We start from the raw sequence: 19233 nt of genomic DNA, 5'->3' as shown, positions 1-19233 counted from the left end.
ATGGCAACCCACTCCAGTATTCTTGCCTGGAGAATCCCATGGACAGAGGAGTCTGGAGAGTTACAGTCCATGGGGTGGCAAAGAGTTAAGACATGACTGAAGCGATTCAGCACACACACAATCAATGAGTAAGAAAATTAATCAATTCCCCATGAAAAAAATCTTTGCAGTGAGCTTTAAAACACAAAAGCACCTCTGGATATCTGTAAAAGATGGCGTAACCATTCATTAGACCACAATATAAAAAATTCAGCTTCAAGAAAATAACTTTTTTTGACTTCTAAATCAAATTACAATGTGGATACACTTACATGCAATGCAACTAGCAAATGAAATGAAAACAGGTTACAGCACTAGGTGCTGCTCAAGAAGTGACTTGCCTTTGTGAAATGGAGTATCTACTGCCATATCTAGAAAGGAGGTCACAGCCATCTGTGATTCAGGCCCTCCACATGTTCATTTCTGAGCCCAAAGGACCCGAAAAGGGAGAACGATGCCCCCAGATAGCTGAGACGCATATGAAAGGAATGAGTTCAGTGAGCCCAGATGCTTGCATCTTCCCATACAGAGAAGAGCGCTAAACATGACAGCTGCTTTTCCTTAATTAACAGTAATCTTTGATGTTCAGACTACCTGCCTTTCTTTGGTACAAACTTCTGTATAACCTGACTCCTTCCCCCATGGCCTCCTTGGAGCAGTTTCTCAGGGCTACTTGAGAGGCTGCCTCCCAGGCTTGAAGTTCTAAAAATTCCCACCCAATAAAACCACTCTCTGCTTTCAGGTTGTAACTATTTTTAGTTGACACTTTTCATTCCCATCAAGTTTCTTAACTCTTTAATCTCCCCTTTTCTTTTTAAGAAGAAAAACTGAAACATGAGAAATGCTTACTGAGTCCATCTGTTTCCAAAATAGAACATATATACCAAAATAGAACATATATAAACAAAGGCCATACTGCATACCAAAGGTAAAACAAATACTTTTATTGCACATTTATAAAATCTGCATAGTTGTAGCAAGTCTTTGACCCTCCCACAATTCCCCTGGCAATCTTTAAAATTTGGTTAAAACATAATACCCAATCTGGAGCCTTTTAAAAATGGTCAATGGGATATTTCTCTCTCTACATATACATATATATATATTCTTTTTCTTTTTACAAACCCACATCCCCTATTTTTTAAAAGGAAAAAAGGGGGCGGGGCATTGAAATGTTCTTCTGGACCAGCAGGAGCCTTAGCCATGCGTTTTAGCCATTTTCAGATGCTAGAAAATTTTACCTTTAAATAGTTTACAACATTGAAAATGTGATCTTTAGTCAAGTTTCACAATGCTGCTATTCCATCTGATGTCCTTAATGCTTTCTCCCTTCTTTCACTCAGGACTGAGTATGAGGTTTTCCGGTTTATTTAAAAATATAAAATAAAATAGAAGAAAGAAAGGAGAGGCAGCTTTCCTTTGACTTTTCAGCATCTTACTGCCACATGACCTTATGTTCTACCCACATGTGAAAGGGTGGCGGCTCATCAACAACCTATTTTTTCATCTCCTGTCAAGAGCCAGGCAACAACCCATTTTTTCATCTCCTCCCTTGCAGTTAAATTTTTTTTAATGTCATCTGTATCTGATAAAATAACGAGTAGCTGTTCATACAGTTCAGGTCCTGATGAATCACCCTTCTAGTCTGCTGTCAAAAATACTTATGCCTGAAGGATACTCTGAGGCTCAGAAAAAAGCCCAGGCTGTCTTGTAGGGACAAGAGACATTTCAGGGCTTCTGCCACAAATCAACGCTTTAATACACTGGTTCCTGACTTTTTTTCGTGAAATCACTTCTATGATTCTGTACCTAAAAAGTGCAGTTTTATTTTCAATCCTTCTTTACACACACAGCATAGTTAGGATCTGGATCTGAGTCTCACTTTCCCACCTAATCCCTTTCATAGGGTATAAACACTGTGACAACAGACTTCTGTGCAACAGACGGTCAACCAAAGACCAGGCTGGGTCTTGAACGCGTGGGGGCTTATTTCACTGTCACAGTTGACACTCCTTGAATTGACTCCATGACAGCTGCAAATCGGCTACAAAGGTCATAGGGAGAATTGGGCCGAATAGTTGGAGGCTCCTTTAAGACAATGATTTCTGCAGAAGGATCTAGAAGTCTGGGTAGAAATTCCCCTAAGCACAGCTGCAGATTTTCTGTGGAGGGAAAATGGATGGTTACTATACAGCTAAATAAATCTCTTGAGTTAAAACTAGTACGTCTGTAACAATCTCCAAGTTCAAAGCATTGTTCTGGCCAGCTAATGAAAAATGGCGATTCCTTTAGACCAAATCAAGCGCAAAGACTTATCTGCCGACTACAGCAAAGTTTTAGGTCATTGTTTTAAGTCATCTGACATGCGCCAGGATAACACTATATACTCACTGCATTATGGACATGTCTTTTAATCAATCATCCTTTAAAATTTGAGAAAGTGCCATAAATATAATGTGCTGTAAACATACTACTGCCATAAAGCTAACACTGGTCTTATCCTTCAATTAAAATATACCAGTGTGTACACGGCATTAAGTAAAGCTATAATGTCACACATAGTTTAAACAAAAACTGAAAACATTAAAATGAAATTCTTAGCTACTAATTATTATAGATTTTCAAATATATCATAAACTTGAACACTTTGACAAATCAACAGAATATCTTTACATCAGTAAGCAACAAAGAGGCTTCATATTAGGATACATAACAATTTTCTAAGTCAACCAAACTCGCCTAAAAATATCTAGTTTTAAGCTCCCTCTCCAAAATGCTTTGGACAGGCACAAACATCCCCTTTACTAATTTATTAACCTTGAAGGCATCATAGTTAATAAAATGTTTATGTCTTGCAACTTCAAGTCATACGAAAATTTAATTATGGCACCGACAGGTAACCAAGCAGCAAAAACAGATTTTTTTAATATTTAAACTACAAACTTCAAGTTCAGATTTTGGCAGATGGAAAAGTAACAGCAGTCTAACATTGCTGGAGAGCAGTGATTTTTTTTCTGTGTGGGCCGGCTGTGGAGGTGATTCAGCCATCAGAGGAGATAGGGGAGGCTAAGGACAGGGGTTCAGATAAGATAAGGGAGGCTAAGGACAGGGGTTCAGGGTCCCCTTTCTTGTTTCAGCACAGCAGGTACACTTGCATGCATTTATATGCTAAGGGATTCCAATCCCTTAAAAAGGTGTGACAACCAGTGCTGCAGAGCGAGTCCACTGTCATTTCTAGAACTCGCAAGGGTCTCAGAAATCACTGGCAACAAACACCACACCTGCGATATCCTGCCCCAGGTAAGAGCACCAGTGGTTTCTCATGACCTCAATGGCATCCAGGTCATCCTTGGAGATGTCGTTATTAATGATAAGGTGAATGCAGGGAATGATCAACTCATTCATCACATTAATGCCCTCTGTTACAGAGTGCTCATCGTTTGTTTCAAAGAGAGAAGCTGCTTTGGCATTCAGTTCCTATGGATAAAAACAATGGGAAAAAAAAGTCTCAAAAAATATTTAAACAAGTAGTTACCAAACTTCACTGTACATTGGAATTGCCTGGGGATCCTTAAAAACCACAGATGCCCCAACCCACTCATGCCAATTTGATTGGTATTTGGCTGACCTAGACACTGGGATTTTTTTTATTTTTTAATGCCCCCAAGGTGATCTGAATGTGGCAAAGCCTCTGACCAAGTGGCCTAAACTTATAAGTCAAGGTCATATTTAACATCAACTTCTATCAAAAGATTCTATGGTTCTCACTCTTCACCAAAAATCAAAAATCACCTGCAGAAGATAAGGTGATGCCCAGGCCCCTCACCAGGAGACTGGTTTAACCGTCTGGGAGAGGCCTGGGCCACCAACATGTGAAAGCCCCTTAGGTGATTCTGACACACACCGGGAGTTGAGAGCCAGAGGCGGAAAGAAGCCAAATCCTTATTAGTGCCTTTCCGTGGCAGCTGAGCAGGACATTCAAAACATAATCTCTATTTGGTGATTTAAAAAATAAAAGCATCTGCGGTCCATCAAATCTACAAGGCTCCCTTTTCAGCTTCAAAGTGCCCCGCCATATCTACAACTGACATAGGAATCCAAGTATAATCAGAAAATGAAGTTTCTGAGATACACACATGTCACAACTTAATCTCCATTTGGCATTAACAAAAGGTAGTGGCAGAAATGCGGGCCTCACTCCTGGTGGAGGGTGATCCTGCTGGGTGGCAGGAGGCCCAAGGCAAGCTTAGCCTGAGGTTAAGCCACCTCTGCGGCTTTCTGAAGGACAAGCACCTGGAAGGAGCCCGGGGAGGCGGACAGACCATGGGGTGCCTGCCCACGCAGCCACCAAGCGCAAAACGACCGGGCGAGATCACCTGTGGTTCATGGCAAGGATGTTAACGGGATGGCAGGACCAGTCCTTACAGTTCAAAGCTTTTAAAAACTGGACTCTCTTTAGACATCACGAAAGCTTCTCATCTACTAGCTTACTACTTAGGGAACATAGAAAACACATGTTTACTAGATGCTTTCTATGTGCCAGGCACAGAGAACAAGGCTAAGAAGAGGATCTATGCTTAAGGAACTCACAATCTAGCAGAGAGGTGTGTGACATAAGCTGTAATGCGGCACACACAAAAGGCACCAGAAAGCGGAGATGCGGTTCTCATCCAACTTCTATCAGGGCGGAAGAAGAATGATGTTCACTGAAGTAACTTCATCTGTTTCAATGTAAAACTACTCTTGAGGGTTTAGAACAATCTAAAACCTGCAGGAGGGTTTTTTTTAATGTTGTATTTCTTCCTGGCTTCTAGGAACAGAGGTAAACACAATAAAAGACAAAAATCGTCAGGCTCTATAAAGAGTACACACCAGAAGGCATTTTCTTCGGTACAAAGCGATCACCGACTCCTTCACGCCCCGCTGGGGCCCCTTCATCAGCAGAGCGGCATTGCTTTGGTAGGCGTACACCAGGTAGGAAAGCGCCTCTTGGTACCTGAGAAAGTTATTGATGAAAACAGCTCAGTGCTCCTTCCGCAAACCCAGGGCTTAGTCCCCAGCACGCGCTAATACAAGAATGTAACCAGCTGCAGGGATGGAAAAGTCTTAAGCATGGAGGCAGCACGGTGCAGGTGGAAAAGCCTGAGAGCCAAAGACCACAGGTAGCCTCAGCTCCTCTGCAAACTGGCCGAGAAGCTCAAGGCAAATCATGGCACTTCCCTGGACTGTTTCTCCCAACTCTACAACAAGGAAGTGGACGAGAGGCTCACTACAGCCCACATTGACTCTAAAATTCATTTTCTGAGTTCATTTTAATTTATCACAAAGAAAATTGGCCATTATATCTCTCGACCAAGAAATCTATCATTATACAAAAGATGAAGACACACGTGTGATGTTCAGTGCAAAAGTGAAGTAGAACACTGAAAAACGTAGAGACACAGGGTGTGTGTGGAAGGGGCTGTGGTCCTCGGAGATCCTGGTGGGCATCCACAACCAGTACGCTCGGTAACATGAGACGCCACTTACTTTCCTTTCTGATAGAGTTCCAGGCCTGTCAGGAGATACACAGACACCTTTCGGAACAAACTATAATCTTCATGCCACTTCTGAAAAGGAATGACAGCCATTCATGATTATGACCAAAACTGCTTCTACCCTTTTCCCCACAGCAAGCTTCAAACTCAGTACTAATACTTACGGAGCTCATATGGCCCGGCACAAAAACAGGAGACACAAAAGCTTTCAGATAATAAAGTACTGGACATTTATGATAAAAAGCTGACCTTAATTTTCCGTGTCCTGTTCCTGCTGCCGAGGAACAGAAATATTCATTTCACATGAGCTTTAGAATTTCGGATCTTAACTTCCAACACCCACGTCAAAGTCATTCAGCTCTGGTCTGAATGAATGGCCTCCCGCGTTCAGAGGAAACCATTCAGATGAGGGAAGAAAGAAGGTCAAGGCCGCTCCAATCTCAGGAAAAACACTAAGCTTGCCTGGGGGGGGGTGGGGGCCAGGGGCGGCGAGTAGGGCATAGTGAGGTGGCACTCAACAGTGTCGTACCTACATGATGTGTTTCGTGTTTGGAAATTTGTAGTCATGCATTGCATTTTAATGCATAAAAATTTTAGTCTTGAATACAGAAATATTAGAAAACTGTATATTATTTAAAGCAAACTAAAACCGTGAAATCACGAATTTTATTGCCTAGGACAAGGCTAAAGTGAGTATTTAAGGGAAATGAAGTGCTGATCAGTTGAAGAGAATAATGAAATAAAGAAACTGGCCATTCAAAGGGTAAGAAAAGATCATTCTGACTCAGTTTTTTTTGAGAGGGTGTGGGAGTCACTTGGCGATAATATAAAATTGTTTGCTTTATAGCTTATATATAAAATTTATTAATAATACAAGTTGTACAAATTGGATTATAAATATATTTGTGCATATGTATAATTTACTATACGAGGAGGAACATATTGGAGAAGGAAATGGCAACCCATTCCAGTATTCTTGCCTGGAGAATCCCATGGACAGAGGAGTCTGGCAGGCTACAGTCCATACGGTCAAAAAGAGTTGGACACAACTGAAGTGACTTAGCACGCACGAAAAGAACATATAAATGACAGCCTCAAATGTTTCAACAGCTTGGCCTCCTTACATTTTTATTTGTTTTTTGTTAGGGTTGCCTTAGAAATTAACATGTTTGGTTTGTAGATGTAAAGAGAGGACCTCACCTTGTACTCTTCCATATTCATGTCATCTGGACCAATCTCCTTCAGTTTTGCTTGAGCCACCTTCATAATACTGATCGACCTGTGGACAAAGTTAAGAAAGGAATGAGTTTCCCCTTCAGAGGACTTAGTCAAGATAGAAGGAAGGGTGGTTCACTGAAGCACTCCCTTCTCACCTTTCATCATAGCTAAGATTTTTATCAGCAAATTGTTCCAGAAGGGTCCGCTCTACTACCCTTTTAGGTGCTTCGTTTTGGAAGAAGTAGACAAGCACGTGCTGAAGACGAGGATCACTGTGAGAGGTGGGGGTCTCCTTGGCGAGCTGATAGAGCCTGGAGTACTCTTCATGGAATGCCTATTGAAGACAGAATTGGTAGTCAGAAAAGGGGGCATGGTGGGCTTGTACACATAGAAACCATTGCCTAAGGCCTAAGGAGGTTTTCATCACTCTAAAACAACTTCTAAGACGTTCTTATTGAGGAATAACAGAGGCAACTGGAACCTATAATCTCTTTGCCTTTCAAAAAGGACAAAACTCCTCCGGCACCAAAGACATCCTGTACTCACAAGAAAATAATTTTCCTCATACCGTGCTCAGAAAAACAAAAGTTTTAATTGTTTCAGGCATATCTTTGAGTATCAAGGATCTGAAATTTAAAAATCCAAATAAATGCAATTTCTTTAAGAATCTTAAATTTTATTCAAGCACCTTAAAAAGCATGGCCTACTTTCTTATATTATGGCCTCCAAATTACAAAGGCGAGGTCTCATTCACAGCTTTATTAACAGGCATCTCCTAAGAACAAGGAGGTTACCCCTGGCCAGGTGGGCCACAGAGTGCCAAGGCCACGTTAGTGCCCCGAGGGGAGGAGCCGCCAGCGCCATGGAACGGCTGGGCTGTTAGTCGGGCAGCGAAGGGAGTTTTATGTTTTACCTCAATGAAAAACACTCTTTTAGCATCTGATATGATCACTGCCCCATGATTATGATCCCTGTGGTACAAGGATTAGGATTTAATCCTAATTCTAATTAAATTTAAAAAACAAGACAAAAACAGAGATACCTTAATAAGCCCTGCTTCAGACCCATCTCGGTCAAAGGTCTGACGGGCTTTAGCTATGGCCAGGATGACCCCTTGCATGGCAGGGCTCAGCATCACCTACCACAAGAGGGCACAAAACACAGAGAGAAAGCAGAGAAGAAAGGTTCAGAAGAAGACTGTGAGGGAAGGGTGAGCAGACTGCCGCAGGGAAGCAGAGCGGCGTGCCCCCTGGCCAGCAGCCACCGCGGGGGCAGGCTCACACGCCCCGTTCAACACTAGCAGCCCCTGGCCCTCTGCACGACAAGACTGTGCCCATGACAATCTACCCCTAGACTCTAATCTGGCAGATGAGTAAAGGTGTATGTCTAAAAATACCTACGATACGGCACTGCTACACAATCAAGGTAAATTATAGCTCTCAGAGGGGAAAGGTCTGAGGTGAGAATACCAATTGCGTTCTGAGGCTTGGGTGTCCATCCTAAATACACCAGTCTTTGAGTTTTACCTGGGTGAACAGCACATTTCAAACAGTCTGAAACTAGCAGGTACACAAATAGGACCTTATAAAGTGAAAACCTTGCAGTGATTAAAAAAAATAACCATCCCACAGAAACCTGAGGACAGGATTCATGCCTGTTAGTGTGTGGGGACAACTGCAAAGGAGGCAGACAGCAAACAACCGGGAAGTCTATAGCTTCAGAGTTAAAACAAGGTCAACGCACATATGACCTGCTCACTAGACAACTGAAATTTTCATATTTGGAGGAAATGCAATGGACTGAGATTACCAAAGACTCCTAATTTAAAGGGCAATTTTTTGTTCAGGATATGACACATGGAACTAGATTCTACCTTTCTGAGCCACTGCCTCGTAAGGGCAGGTCTGAGTACAGACCTGCTGGCAGCAGTGTAGGATGGTGACCAAGGCCCTCTCGCCCACCTCCTGTGTCAAGGAGAAAATACTGTTGCCGAACACCTTACACAGCTATACTCAGTCACGTGAGAAGGAAATACAAGACTGACAACAGACAGCTAGACCCTGACTCATCTCTGTACCTCCTCATCATATCCATCTGCATCAGATCTAACCAGAATCCTTCCCACACTGGGGATCTCGACTTCAGAGACCTCAGCGTTAGGCTGGGCAGCAGACTCTGCGTCACGAGCCTGTGGGGACTGCTCTGCCTGCTCTGCAAGCTCTGTTTCCGGGGGCATGGGCTTCTTGGGCTCAGCTTCCTTAAGCTGTGGCAGCAGAATGGAGAGAAAGAGTAAGAAAAAAACAGAAATAAAGAGGGATTGGTTAAACGCAGCAGATACAGAATAACAGAAATGTGAGAAAACTGCGGCACTTACTGCCGGAAGCCCACCCCTCTGGATTCCGGACTTCCAGGCCCCCTCACCTCACTCAGGGCAGCTTCCACGCCACTGTTCTCATAGGCATGTGCCGTGTTTGCAATCGCCTGGGCAGTCTGCTCCTTCACGATCACAGCATGCTCGGAGGACAGGCATCGAGCCCCGTGGGAAGAGGCCACTGAAGACTCTGAGAAACAACAGCAGGGAGGAATCAGCATCTGGTAATAAAACCACTAGAACACTCTACAAGGCAAGCAGGACTGGATACAAAGTTTAATGTGCACACCTTCTAACTAACCTTTTGAAAAAATTACATAAATTTCCCCTGCAAACTAGTGGCTAAAAGAAATAGCTACTTTAGCAAGGAGTCACTGATGATTCTGTAAAGTTTAATGTGCTCCCAATGTTGTCATATTTTTTCATGGCAAAAAGGTTCCTATAAACAACTATCCGTTAGGAAGATCACCTTTACAGAATAGTTTTCATAAAATCTACCTATTAATCTTACCATAGTTTGTCCTGCAACCTTGGAAATAAGCTAGCACTAAATATAGTGAAAGTACAGGTAGCTAGCTGCTAATCTTTCTGCTGTTGGTTCTGCCCAGCAGATATGACTGTCAGCCACAAGCTAGGCTGTCAGGTTGTGCGACACCAACTCTAGTTCCACTGTGCAGAGCGTGGCATGGCTCACTCAGAGGAAGTGCATGGGGCTGGCTATGGGAGTGCAGCGTGAACTCCCCCAAGTCACTGGCATAAATGCCCTGCTCAGATACCTTGTGATGGAGAGAAGTCCTGTGATGCTGAGCTGGTGGAAGATTCCATCTGAGGAATTTTGCAAGACTGCTCTTCTTCCCATTCCTCCACTTCCTGCTCAAACCTCCAGTTATCTTCCTGAATGTAATGCTTAAGTTCAACAGACAGGGCTTCCACTTCTCCTGACATCTGATCTAATTCATTTGGGGCCGCCTCTGAGGAAGAATAAAGACACAGTTAAAACAGTCCCACCAAGCAAAAGGTCTCAAGGAAACCAAAGCTCCTTTCCAGAAAGAAAGTAAGACACTTTGTCTTTTTTCTTACTTTTAATGAAAAATACACACCTAATCCATCCACTGTCTGAAGTACTGACAATATCAGGCCAATAGTCACGGTACCCCCGTAACAGTGGCTGGCATATTGGAAGGGAGGGACACTGAATATTTGTTAAATCAATCAATCAATGGTAATAAGTGAGGATTTGGAGTAGAGGTCAATCACAGACAAAGTAGCAAGAACAAACCAAATATTTCTTGGGAATTCAGAAAATCATTAGATTCAGTGGAAATTTCAAGATAAACAGTTTTATCAGTGTAAACAATGCCCCTATTACTGATAAGAATATCCATCTCCAGGACTTCCCTGGTGGTCCAGTGGTTGGGACTCTGAGCTTCCACTGTAGGAGATGTGGGTTTGATCCCTGGTCAGGGAAATAAGATCCCACAAGCAATATAGTGTGGTCAAAAAATTATAATAATAAATTGAATTAAATAACAAAGTATATCCATCTCAAGACGGCTGAAAATGAAAACCAAGACGTTTATACTGCCTTAAGTTTCACATAATCAAGTGCTACCACAAAGCAAAGGGATACAAAGGTTAGATCAATAGGTCACTAATACGTGGGGTTCACTAAAGGCTATGATGAAAAATGACAAGGCTATCAATGACATATTCAATCTCATTTCCAACCCTACAACCGAAACAAATCATAAAACCCTACAGCAGAGTAGCACATCCACATACTGGTTGCTGTTAACCAGCCTTTTCATTAAACGACAGTTCTCACTTTTGTCTATTTCTATAGATGAGCCACACCCGTTATAACAAGGCCCCTGTATGCCACCCACAGCCAGCACAATCGTTTGTACAGAAACTCCCACGAGCAGCTGTTCCTGCCCTCACACTGCAAACATGCAATTAGGACGATCAGTTACTGTGAAGTGAGCATTCTCTCCATCCCCTACCCACCAAGCACACGACAAAGACCACTTGCTGCCCAGACAAAATGCCTTATAGGTTTCCTTATGCAATACCGTGAAGTTTGAACACTAAAAGAAGACGCCTTCCATGATCTCAGATGTGAAAGAAGAAAGAGTAATACACATGGAAAACAGCATAGAATCTGCAACCAGAGTATTTACTGGCTGTATGACAAGTACAGAACCTCAGCTGGAAAATGTGGGTGATAAGAATTTCTGCCCTGCCTCCTCTGTGTTAGAGTTAATAAGCTATTAGAGAAATAAAGCTTAAAGTATGCAGTAAGGAGGGAAGTACCAGCATAAATGATAATTATGATTATCGTTAGCATTAGTAGCAGTATTATGAGAAGTCTGAAACCGCTGAGGCAAATCCATTTATAAAACCTAGCTCTTCTCCAAAAAGTGCAAAAAATACGTGCATAGGAGTATCACTAAAAAAGGGGAAAACTAGAGGCAACTTAAAAGTCTATCAACAGGAGGCTAGTTTAATAAATTATATACATATCCCATGCAATGGAATTATTTTACAGTTGTTAATAGGAATAAGTTGGTTCTATTTATAAAAATAGAGAGATTGCTAAGAAAAACAATGAAAAAGATGCCAAACAGAATGGAAAAATATCCCATTTGGTGGGGAAAAAATGAGGTATAGGTGAGATATCAATAAATAAAACCTAGCATCTGCACAGAACATTTCTAGAAGACTACATTAGGAGCCTAAGAATGAATGCTTGTTGGACTCAAGGAAGTAGGAAAGCAAACTTATTTTTCTTTTTTCTTCTCTTTTATACTATTTGTATTTCTTAAACACATCATTCAGTTCAGTTCAGTTGCTCTTTGCAACCCCATGAATCACAGCACGCCAGGCCTCCCTGTCCATCACCAACTCCTGGAGTTTACCGAAACTCATGTCCATCTAATAAATCCAAGTTTTTTTTTTTTAAACTACAAGATTGTTCCCTTCCCTGAGAAGTACAAAGTCTCTGCAAGCCTGGCCTCTGCTCATAGTGTTTTTACCTGCACTGAAGTGGGGCAGCTTGTCATTAATGTACATCAGGCAGTACGCACTAACGTTTCTCTGGCCCCCGTAGGAATCTCGCTCAAGTTCCTCCCAGGAGGACTCGGTAACAGAGATGTCGTTGTACTTGAGCCAGACTTGCCGTGGCTGATTGTATACGTAGGCCCAGTAGTGTCCCGCGTTTGCCTGTCCTTCGTGAACCAGCACTGCATGCAAGCGATAAGGCACCTGCAAGTCAGAGAGCATTCCCCGTGTCAGCTTAAAGCAAATTAGCTGACAGGGGTTGAGGCGACGAAAATTCCAAAGGATGCCCAACCATAAGACGTAAGACAACTGCCCGTTAACACGTGTGTTTGATGTAGGGTTCACATCAACAAAACATCTTGTTGATTCAAGATGCATTAAAAACAACACAGCCTTGGAATCTCCCATTCCTGAAGCTTTAAAATCAGACAGTTAAACCAGATGATTCTCTTTAACTCTAACTCCTATGATTATAATCTAAAACAAAAAATAACTGAGACCTATTTATTCCCCCAGTTCCAAACTCAGTCGTATCTAAAAACAGAAGCACCATGACCACTCATGTTGAGAAGATGCTTACCACACCTGGGGCCTTTAGCAGTTATGCTGCTCTATGACTGTTTTATTAACTAAAATTAATAAATGTTCTATTAACTAAAATCTAAGTTAACTTATTTCATTATGAATCAGTCATATATTTCATTATGAATCAGTCTTTATATTTCTTCTTGCAGGTAATCATCCACTTATCTGAGGTGAAGACCCTTTTAACTACCTACTTGTTTGTTTCAAAATGTGAAATGCTTCCCCCCCCGCCCCCACCCCACCATCCCTACTGGCAATATGCAGAAAATAAAAGTAATGCTTAAGTGCCAAGTTAAGTATTGGTGAAAGAAAGGCAAGTCAGTAAAGTAAAATTACATTTAATCAGTACCTTGACATGTTTTTACTGGTGGTAAATTTTTTCAAAAAATAGAAAAGAGAAAATGGTCAACACCCAAGATTCACATGGTGCATTCTTGCTATGCAACACAACTAGGGTTTCCCGTGACCCTAGAAACAGGGCTCCCCTCCCAGAGTCATTCATTTACACAGAAGCCCGTGGAGGGCAGTCCCCTAACTGCAGCCTCTTTCCCGTCAATGCCCAGAATGTTATTTTAAACAAAAACATATGTGGAAAGTAAGAATTTCTGCCCTGCCTACCTCTCTTTTGGAGTTACTAGGGACATAAAGGTTAAAAATCACACTGCTAAACAAAGAATCATGAAGGATCATGGTACTTTGGAAAGGATGGGGAACCAGTCCCTGGTCAGGTTTCCTTCACTGTACTGCTTCATTACCATTTTATGAGAAATTTTATTAATATTTAACAACACATGGAAAAGATACCATGTGGTAGACTTGAGACAAATATGTTTTACGTCCTGTTGGTGGTAGAAGGAAGATACACTACTCTTTTTAGCCTAAAATATAGAACAATACATATTTCTTTCGAAAATTAACTTTTATGTCCTAGGGAAGTTTCCACTCAGTTTCAAAGAAAACCATTAACTTCTCTGCATCTGCCCATTAGCACCATTAGAACATGCCTTGACTACTTCCCCATCAATTTGCATTCTACCTGACGGAGGAGAGGATCACAGTACATCTGCTCAATAGTCTGGGTAGTGCTTGCAATACAGTTCTTTAAGTCTGTTAAAAAAGAACACTCAGTTATAATGATTTCACCCCACGTCACACAGGCAGCTCTAGCTCTGCAAAGACTACAGCGTCTCTGTACCTGAGGTTTTCACCCTTTCAACTTCTCTCTATGAACCATAAGGAAGCATGCAGTTTTAAAGCAGCTAGTGCTTTAGGTTACAAAAGCTTCTAGTTTAATGTAACTACATTAAGATTTCTAAAAAAAAAAATCATGTCTTATAATTGGCACCAAAATTTCTTAGGAAACAGTCTCTAAAAACAGACTTTAAGGGTCACTCGGGTGTAAACTACATGTGCCAGAGACACCTGGAAAGGGAAGGCAAAGCAACAGGCAGGGCCAGACTTCTGCCAGTAAGAACCTGGGAGGAATCTAGATTTGCATAATTTACTTATTTATTGCTCTCTAGACAAAAGGAGAAAGGAGGGGAAGACGAGAAACAAGACAAGGCCATAGGATTTTAGGAACAAAATGCTGAATAATGTGATTTTACAGTGCAAGCATTACTCAGATATTCTTTGCCTCCTTAACTGTCAATAAAGCACACTGTATGTAGAAAAAACTTTAAAAGTGGAAATTCAGGAAACTGAAATTCTATGTTTGGGTCAGCTGAAGTCAGAGTTCAGATAAACTACAGGAAAGGAAATCCAGCAGACACAGAAAATTCTCTAAGGTGAGTGGCATTCCTGGTATCCAAGATACCTAGGAATTCCCAGAAAATTTGAGGAGGGAATCTAGGGAAGAACTTTTCATGGTTCTATTACTAAAGCAAAGTATCTGACCTAATCTCACAGGGAACAAAAGTACCAAAGAGGTCACAGTTCCTCAAATTCAACAGCATACATGGCAATGACAGGATGTGTCTCCAGGGTGCCTAATTCCCACGTGTTCACACAAACAGAAAAGGCAGAGAGTAACCGGCTGACAAGCAGGAAAAAGCCAACCTTGTATGTCCTGTTCAATCTCGCTCCTCCACCTCTGCAGGCACGTCTTAACAAAGCTGATCTCCTCTTCTGTGACCGTTCGAGGAGCTGGGTGTGCGGGCATCTCCACGGAAGAACGGGGGGGTGCAGGTGGCTGCTCTGCCACCTTAGACTTGTGCGCAGAATCTTCAGAGGAAGAAAAGGTTCCTTCAGCTTCCTGAGACGTGCTGTCTTTACTTGCACTGAAGGAAGATTAAGAAAAAAAAAATGCTCAGATTTTAATTTCTAAACTATGCATCTGTGCTCAGTCGCTAAATCATGTCCGACTCTTTGGGACCTCATGGACTGTAGCTCTGGAGGAGGGGCATGGCAACCTACTCCAGTATTCTTGCCCGGAGCATCCCATGGACAGAGGAGCCTGGCAGGCTACAGTCTATATGGTTGCAAAGAATTGGTCAGATATGACTGAAGCAACTTAGCATACATGCATGGACTGTAGCCTGCCTGGCTCCTCTGTTCACGGGGTTTCCCAGGCAAGAATACAGGAGCAGGTTGCCATTTTCTCCTCCATTTCCAAAATACGTCTTTGCCTAAATTAGTGCACTCTGTAAAACAAGCTGCTCTGTGGGAAAGCACAGTCACAATTTAGTGAGTGTTTACTCTGTAAAGTTACTGAGCCAAACCTTCCCTTTACAGGCATCATCTCACTTAACACAGCTTGCTGATGAGGCAGGTACTATCACCATGCCTATTTTACCAACTTTCAAATCTAAGATTCAGAGAAATAAGGCAGTGTTCCCAGGTTCACCCAGCTAGTGAAGGACAGGGAAGGATTTCGCTCAAATCTGCCTGAGTTTACAAGTCTAGGTCACCTGCTCTCTAACCACTTGTAACAATGAACCTTCTTCTCAAGAAGAAAGGATGAGAAGGAACATGGAAAAGAGATGGGGAGTAGTCAAGGGATAGACTATTGTGTTTCTAAGATGTAACTGACCAAAGTGAGATGGACAGGTGGATCCAGGAACAAAATACACAGAAGAAAAATATCAGCTGTATACCCAACATGCAGGAATGCAAACTAGGTGGCACTCTGGGAGAGCACCGGGTGAGAACTTACTGGCAGACAACTCCAGCTCCACCACATCTCAGCTAAACACCCAAGGAGACGGTGGTAACCTCGAGTAAGGAATCTAGCACTTCAGCTCTAAGAGGTGGATGTCAACCCCTTTACATCACTGTCATAAACTGAGAAGAAAGTATGTAAAGTAACTGTTAACTTATCTACTAATTAACTACCGCCAAAAAAACTGCACATAGACAAATCAGCAGGAATATACATGAATCTAACTGTACTGAGGCTTCTGTTTCACACCAAAACTCAAGAACATAAACTTCACAGTTCTCACTTAAACTCTCACTCCCCTTCCTACCTGCCTCTCTCTCATAAACAAAATAAAGGAGCAAACCTCTTTTCCCTGAGGACCCATACATATAGGAAAACAAGGCCAATGTAAGCAAGAGAGGAGATGCCTCAATCTCAAAAAAGATTACACATACACAGAGCAACTTTAAAATCTAATATCAGTCAGTACTATTTCATATTATTAAACAAATAAAACCACTTTTTAAAAATTAAAATAATTTATATTTTACAAAGGACATGAGAACATTCTACAAAAACCCAAACAGACACAGGTAGATAGAGTTTAAAGTAAAGGAACCCTCCCTCCACACCGTGCCTCGCGCCATCCCCTAGAGATAACCGCTATCACCGTTCGGTATGTTCTATCCAAATAGGCACTCTGCACACACATGAATGAATGAATAGTAATACATGTGTGTGTGGGAGGGGCAGCGAAGGAATGACTGGGTTTCTTTTAACAACATAAAAAAGTCTAAACTCTTCTATAGGCTCTAGTGTTTCCGTTAGCCAGGACCCACGGATCACATTTGATCCGCGCCGGCCCCAGTGGCTCCTCCAGACCACAAAGGCTGCTGCACACAGTTGAGCTAGAAAAGAATCAAGGGGTCATGTGACAAGGCCTCTCTGTCTCTGCTGGATAAGCCGCTGTAGGCTGTCCTCTTCAATTTCTAGCCAGTTCTTTCTTTTATTTTAATTTTCTACTTGTAAATAAGTTTCCCTTTGCTTGGTGTTTACTCAGTCGTGCAGACTCCTTCAGCAGACGAGTGAATGTCATGTTTTAGAAAACCAGCGGCTGAGTTTTCCTCTGGGAAAGGCCTTCCATGGCAGTTAGCTTACAGCAACCTCCGAGCCAGGTGGGCCTGGCGGAGAACGAACACTGTTCCAGACAGTTCAAGACACCTCTGTAATAATCCCAACTATCCCTTGGGTGAGACGAATGCATGGGTGGGAATTACGAACGATTTACTTAAGTGGCAAAACCCGTCCCTGTAAGACAAAGAGCTCATGGCCCATGAGCTCTCACGGGGCGAGTGTTCATCAGGAGGAAACAAGGCACACAGCTCAGGTTAAGCCCAAAACCCCAATATATACTATTTTAAAAACTTGTTTCTGTTACCTTTCCTTGGATGTCAGGTCAGAAGTCAGGCAGTGTGCTGAAGAAAGTGGTTCTGTCATGCATGCATCACTTTGAGACACAGAGCTCTCTGAGGCAGGTTTTGTACTGGCAAATTCAATTACGTATTTCAACATGTCCGGAAGCGGGAACCGGGCTGGGCCCGAGCCGTATTTCACATACCTACGAGGCAGATAAAATGTACTCTAGTGCCAAGGCATCTTGTACTTTCAGGCTCACTGTGTTATTATATGGAGAGTCAATGGAAAGGCTTATCCCTAAAGGCTATACAATATTTAATACATTAATCTACAGAGCAAACGTTTTCTAACTACAAAAGAGAAAACTGACAAAAGTCTGAATCTCTACACTTGACAGAAAGCATTTCAGATGGGCTCCTATTCAAAGTCACACCAGTGGTGTGATTCAATCACAGTTAGGCTCTACTCATAAAAGTAAACTCTAATAAAAAAAAAAAGTAAACTCTGTTTTTTAAAGGAAGAGAGATATCATTACTCAAATTTGAAAATAATGCTGGTGAACTATTAGGTTGGTACAAAAGTAATTGCAGTTTTGCGCTGCTGAAATTCGCCATTTGATGTTGGAATATATTCTTAAATAAACATGGTTATGTTATACATTTTAATGTGCATTTCTTGCTTCATGTTTTTTTGCTAATGGCTTATTACTTGCTGTTTATTTTATATGTGTTTTAGACTATGGAAATGATGTTAGTCAGAAAGCAATTTCATGCGATTTTCTTATTTGAGTTCAAAATGGGTCATAAAGCAGCTAAGACAACTCACAACATTAACAATGCATTTGGCCCAGGAACTGCTAATGAATGTACAGTGCGGTGGTGGCTCTGGAAGTTTGGCAAAGGAGACTAGAGCCTGAAAGATGAAGAACATAGTGGCCGGCCACCAGAAGTTGACAGTGACCAAATGAGAGCTGATCCTCTTACGACTACAGGATAAGTTGCCCAAGAACTTAGTGTTGACCATTCTATGATTGTTTGGCATTTGAAGCAAATGAAAAAAGGTGAAAAAGCTCAGAAAGTGGGTGCACTCATGAGCTGACTGAAAATCAAAAAATGTGTCACTCTCAAGTGTCATCTTCTCTTATTCTGCACAACAACAAATCATTTCTTACGGCTTGTGATGGACAACAAAAAGTGGACTCTATATGACAACCAGCTCAGCGGCTGGACAGAGAAGCAGCTGCAAAGCACTTCCCAAAGCCAGACTTGCTCCAAAAAAGGGCCTGGTCACTGTGTGGTGGTCTGCAGCCGGTCTGATCCACTGCAGCTTTCTGAGTCCCAGTGAAACCATTACATCTGAGAACTATGCTCAGCAAATGATGCGATGCACTGAAAACTGCAACGTCTGCAGCCAGCACCGGTCAACAGAATGGGCCCAATTCTTCTCCATGCCAATGCCCAACCAAACATCACACAAACAATGCTTCAAAGGCTCAACAAATTGGGCTACCAAGTTTTGCCTCACCTGCCATATTCACCTGACCTCTCTCCAACTGACTACGACTTCTTCAAGCGTCTCAACAACATTTTGCAAGGAAAACGCTTTTACAACCAGCAGGATGCAGAAAATGCTTTCCAAGAGTTCGTCAAATCCCAAGGCACAGATTTTTATGCTACAGGAATAAGCATACTTTTTTCTCCTTGGCAAAAATGTGTTGACTGTAATGGTTCCTACTTTGATTAATAAAGATGTGTTCAAGCCTAGTTATACTGATTTAAAATTCAGGGTCTGAAGCCACAAATACTTTTGTACCAATCTAATGTACGCAAGGTTTTTTTTTCTTTGCTGCCTTTTAGATAAAGTAATCT

At 42.0% G+C, this 19233-nt stretch overlaps 1 protein-coding gene across 8 annotated transcripts in view; it reads right to left on the bottom strand.

Moving 5' to 3' along the window:
• Nucleotides 1-955: 955 nt before the first annotated feature.
• Nucleotides 956-19233, bottom strand: part of USP28 (ubiquitin specific peptidase 28) — a 67827-nt gene continuing 49549 nt past the window's right edge. For 3 of the 8 annotated variants that reach the window (XM_070473563.1, XM_020872772.2, XM_020872771.2), the window contains exons 13-26: nucleotides 17388-17567; nucleotides 14869-15089; nucleotides 13847-13917; nucleotides 12201-12429; nucleotides 9942-10136; nucleotides 9216-9355; nucleotides 8872-9057; nucleotides 7837-7932; nucleotides 6950-7128; nucleotides 6777-6855; nucleotides 5569-5648; nucleotides 4912-5035; nucleotides 3321-3516; nucleotides 956-2201 (exon numbers count right to left, since the gene is read on the bottom strand). In XM_070473563.1, the coding sequence (XP_070329664.1) occupies nucleotides 2026-2201; nucleotides 3321-3516; nucleotides 4912-5035; nucleotides 5569-5648; nucleotides 6777-6855; nucleotides 6950-7128; nucleotides 7837-7932; nucleotides 8872-9057; nucleotides 9216-9355; nucleotides 9942-10136; nucleotides 12201-12429; nucleotides 13847-13917; nucleotides 14869-15089; nucleotides 17388-17567 (2152 nt within the window). In that variant the 3' untranslated portion in view covers nucleotides 956-2025. The remainder of the gene's footprint in view (nucleotides 2202-3320; nucleotides 3517-4911; nucleotides 5036-5568; nucleotides 5649-6776; nucleotides 6856-6949; nucleotides 7129-7836; nucleotides 7933-8871; nucleotides 9058-9215; nucleotides 9356-9941; nucleotides 10137-12200; nucleotides 12430-13846; nucleotides 13918-14868; nucleotides 15090-17387; nucleotides 17568-19233) is intronic. The other 5 variants (XM_020872776.2, XM_020872778.2, XM_020872779.2 and 2 more) reach the window with 3 other exon arrangements.

Source organism: Odocoileus virginianus, chromosome 10 (genome assembly GCF_023699985.2).
Source record: "Odocoileus virginianus isolate 20LAN1187 ecotype Illinois chromosome 10, Ovbor_1.2, whole genome shotgun sequence".
NCBI lineage: Eukaryota > Metazoa > Chordata > Mammalia > Artiodactyla > Cervidae > Odocoileus > Odocoileus virginianus.
The sequence above is the reverse complement of the archived record's forward strand: the minus strand, read 5'-3'. Positions and strand labels throughout refer to the sequence as shown.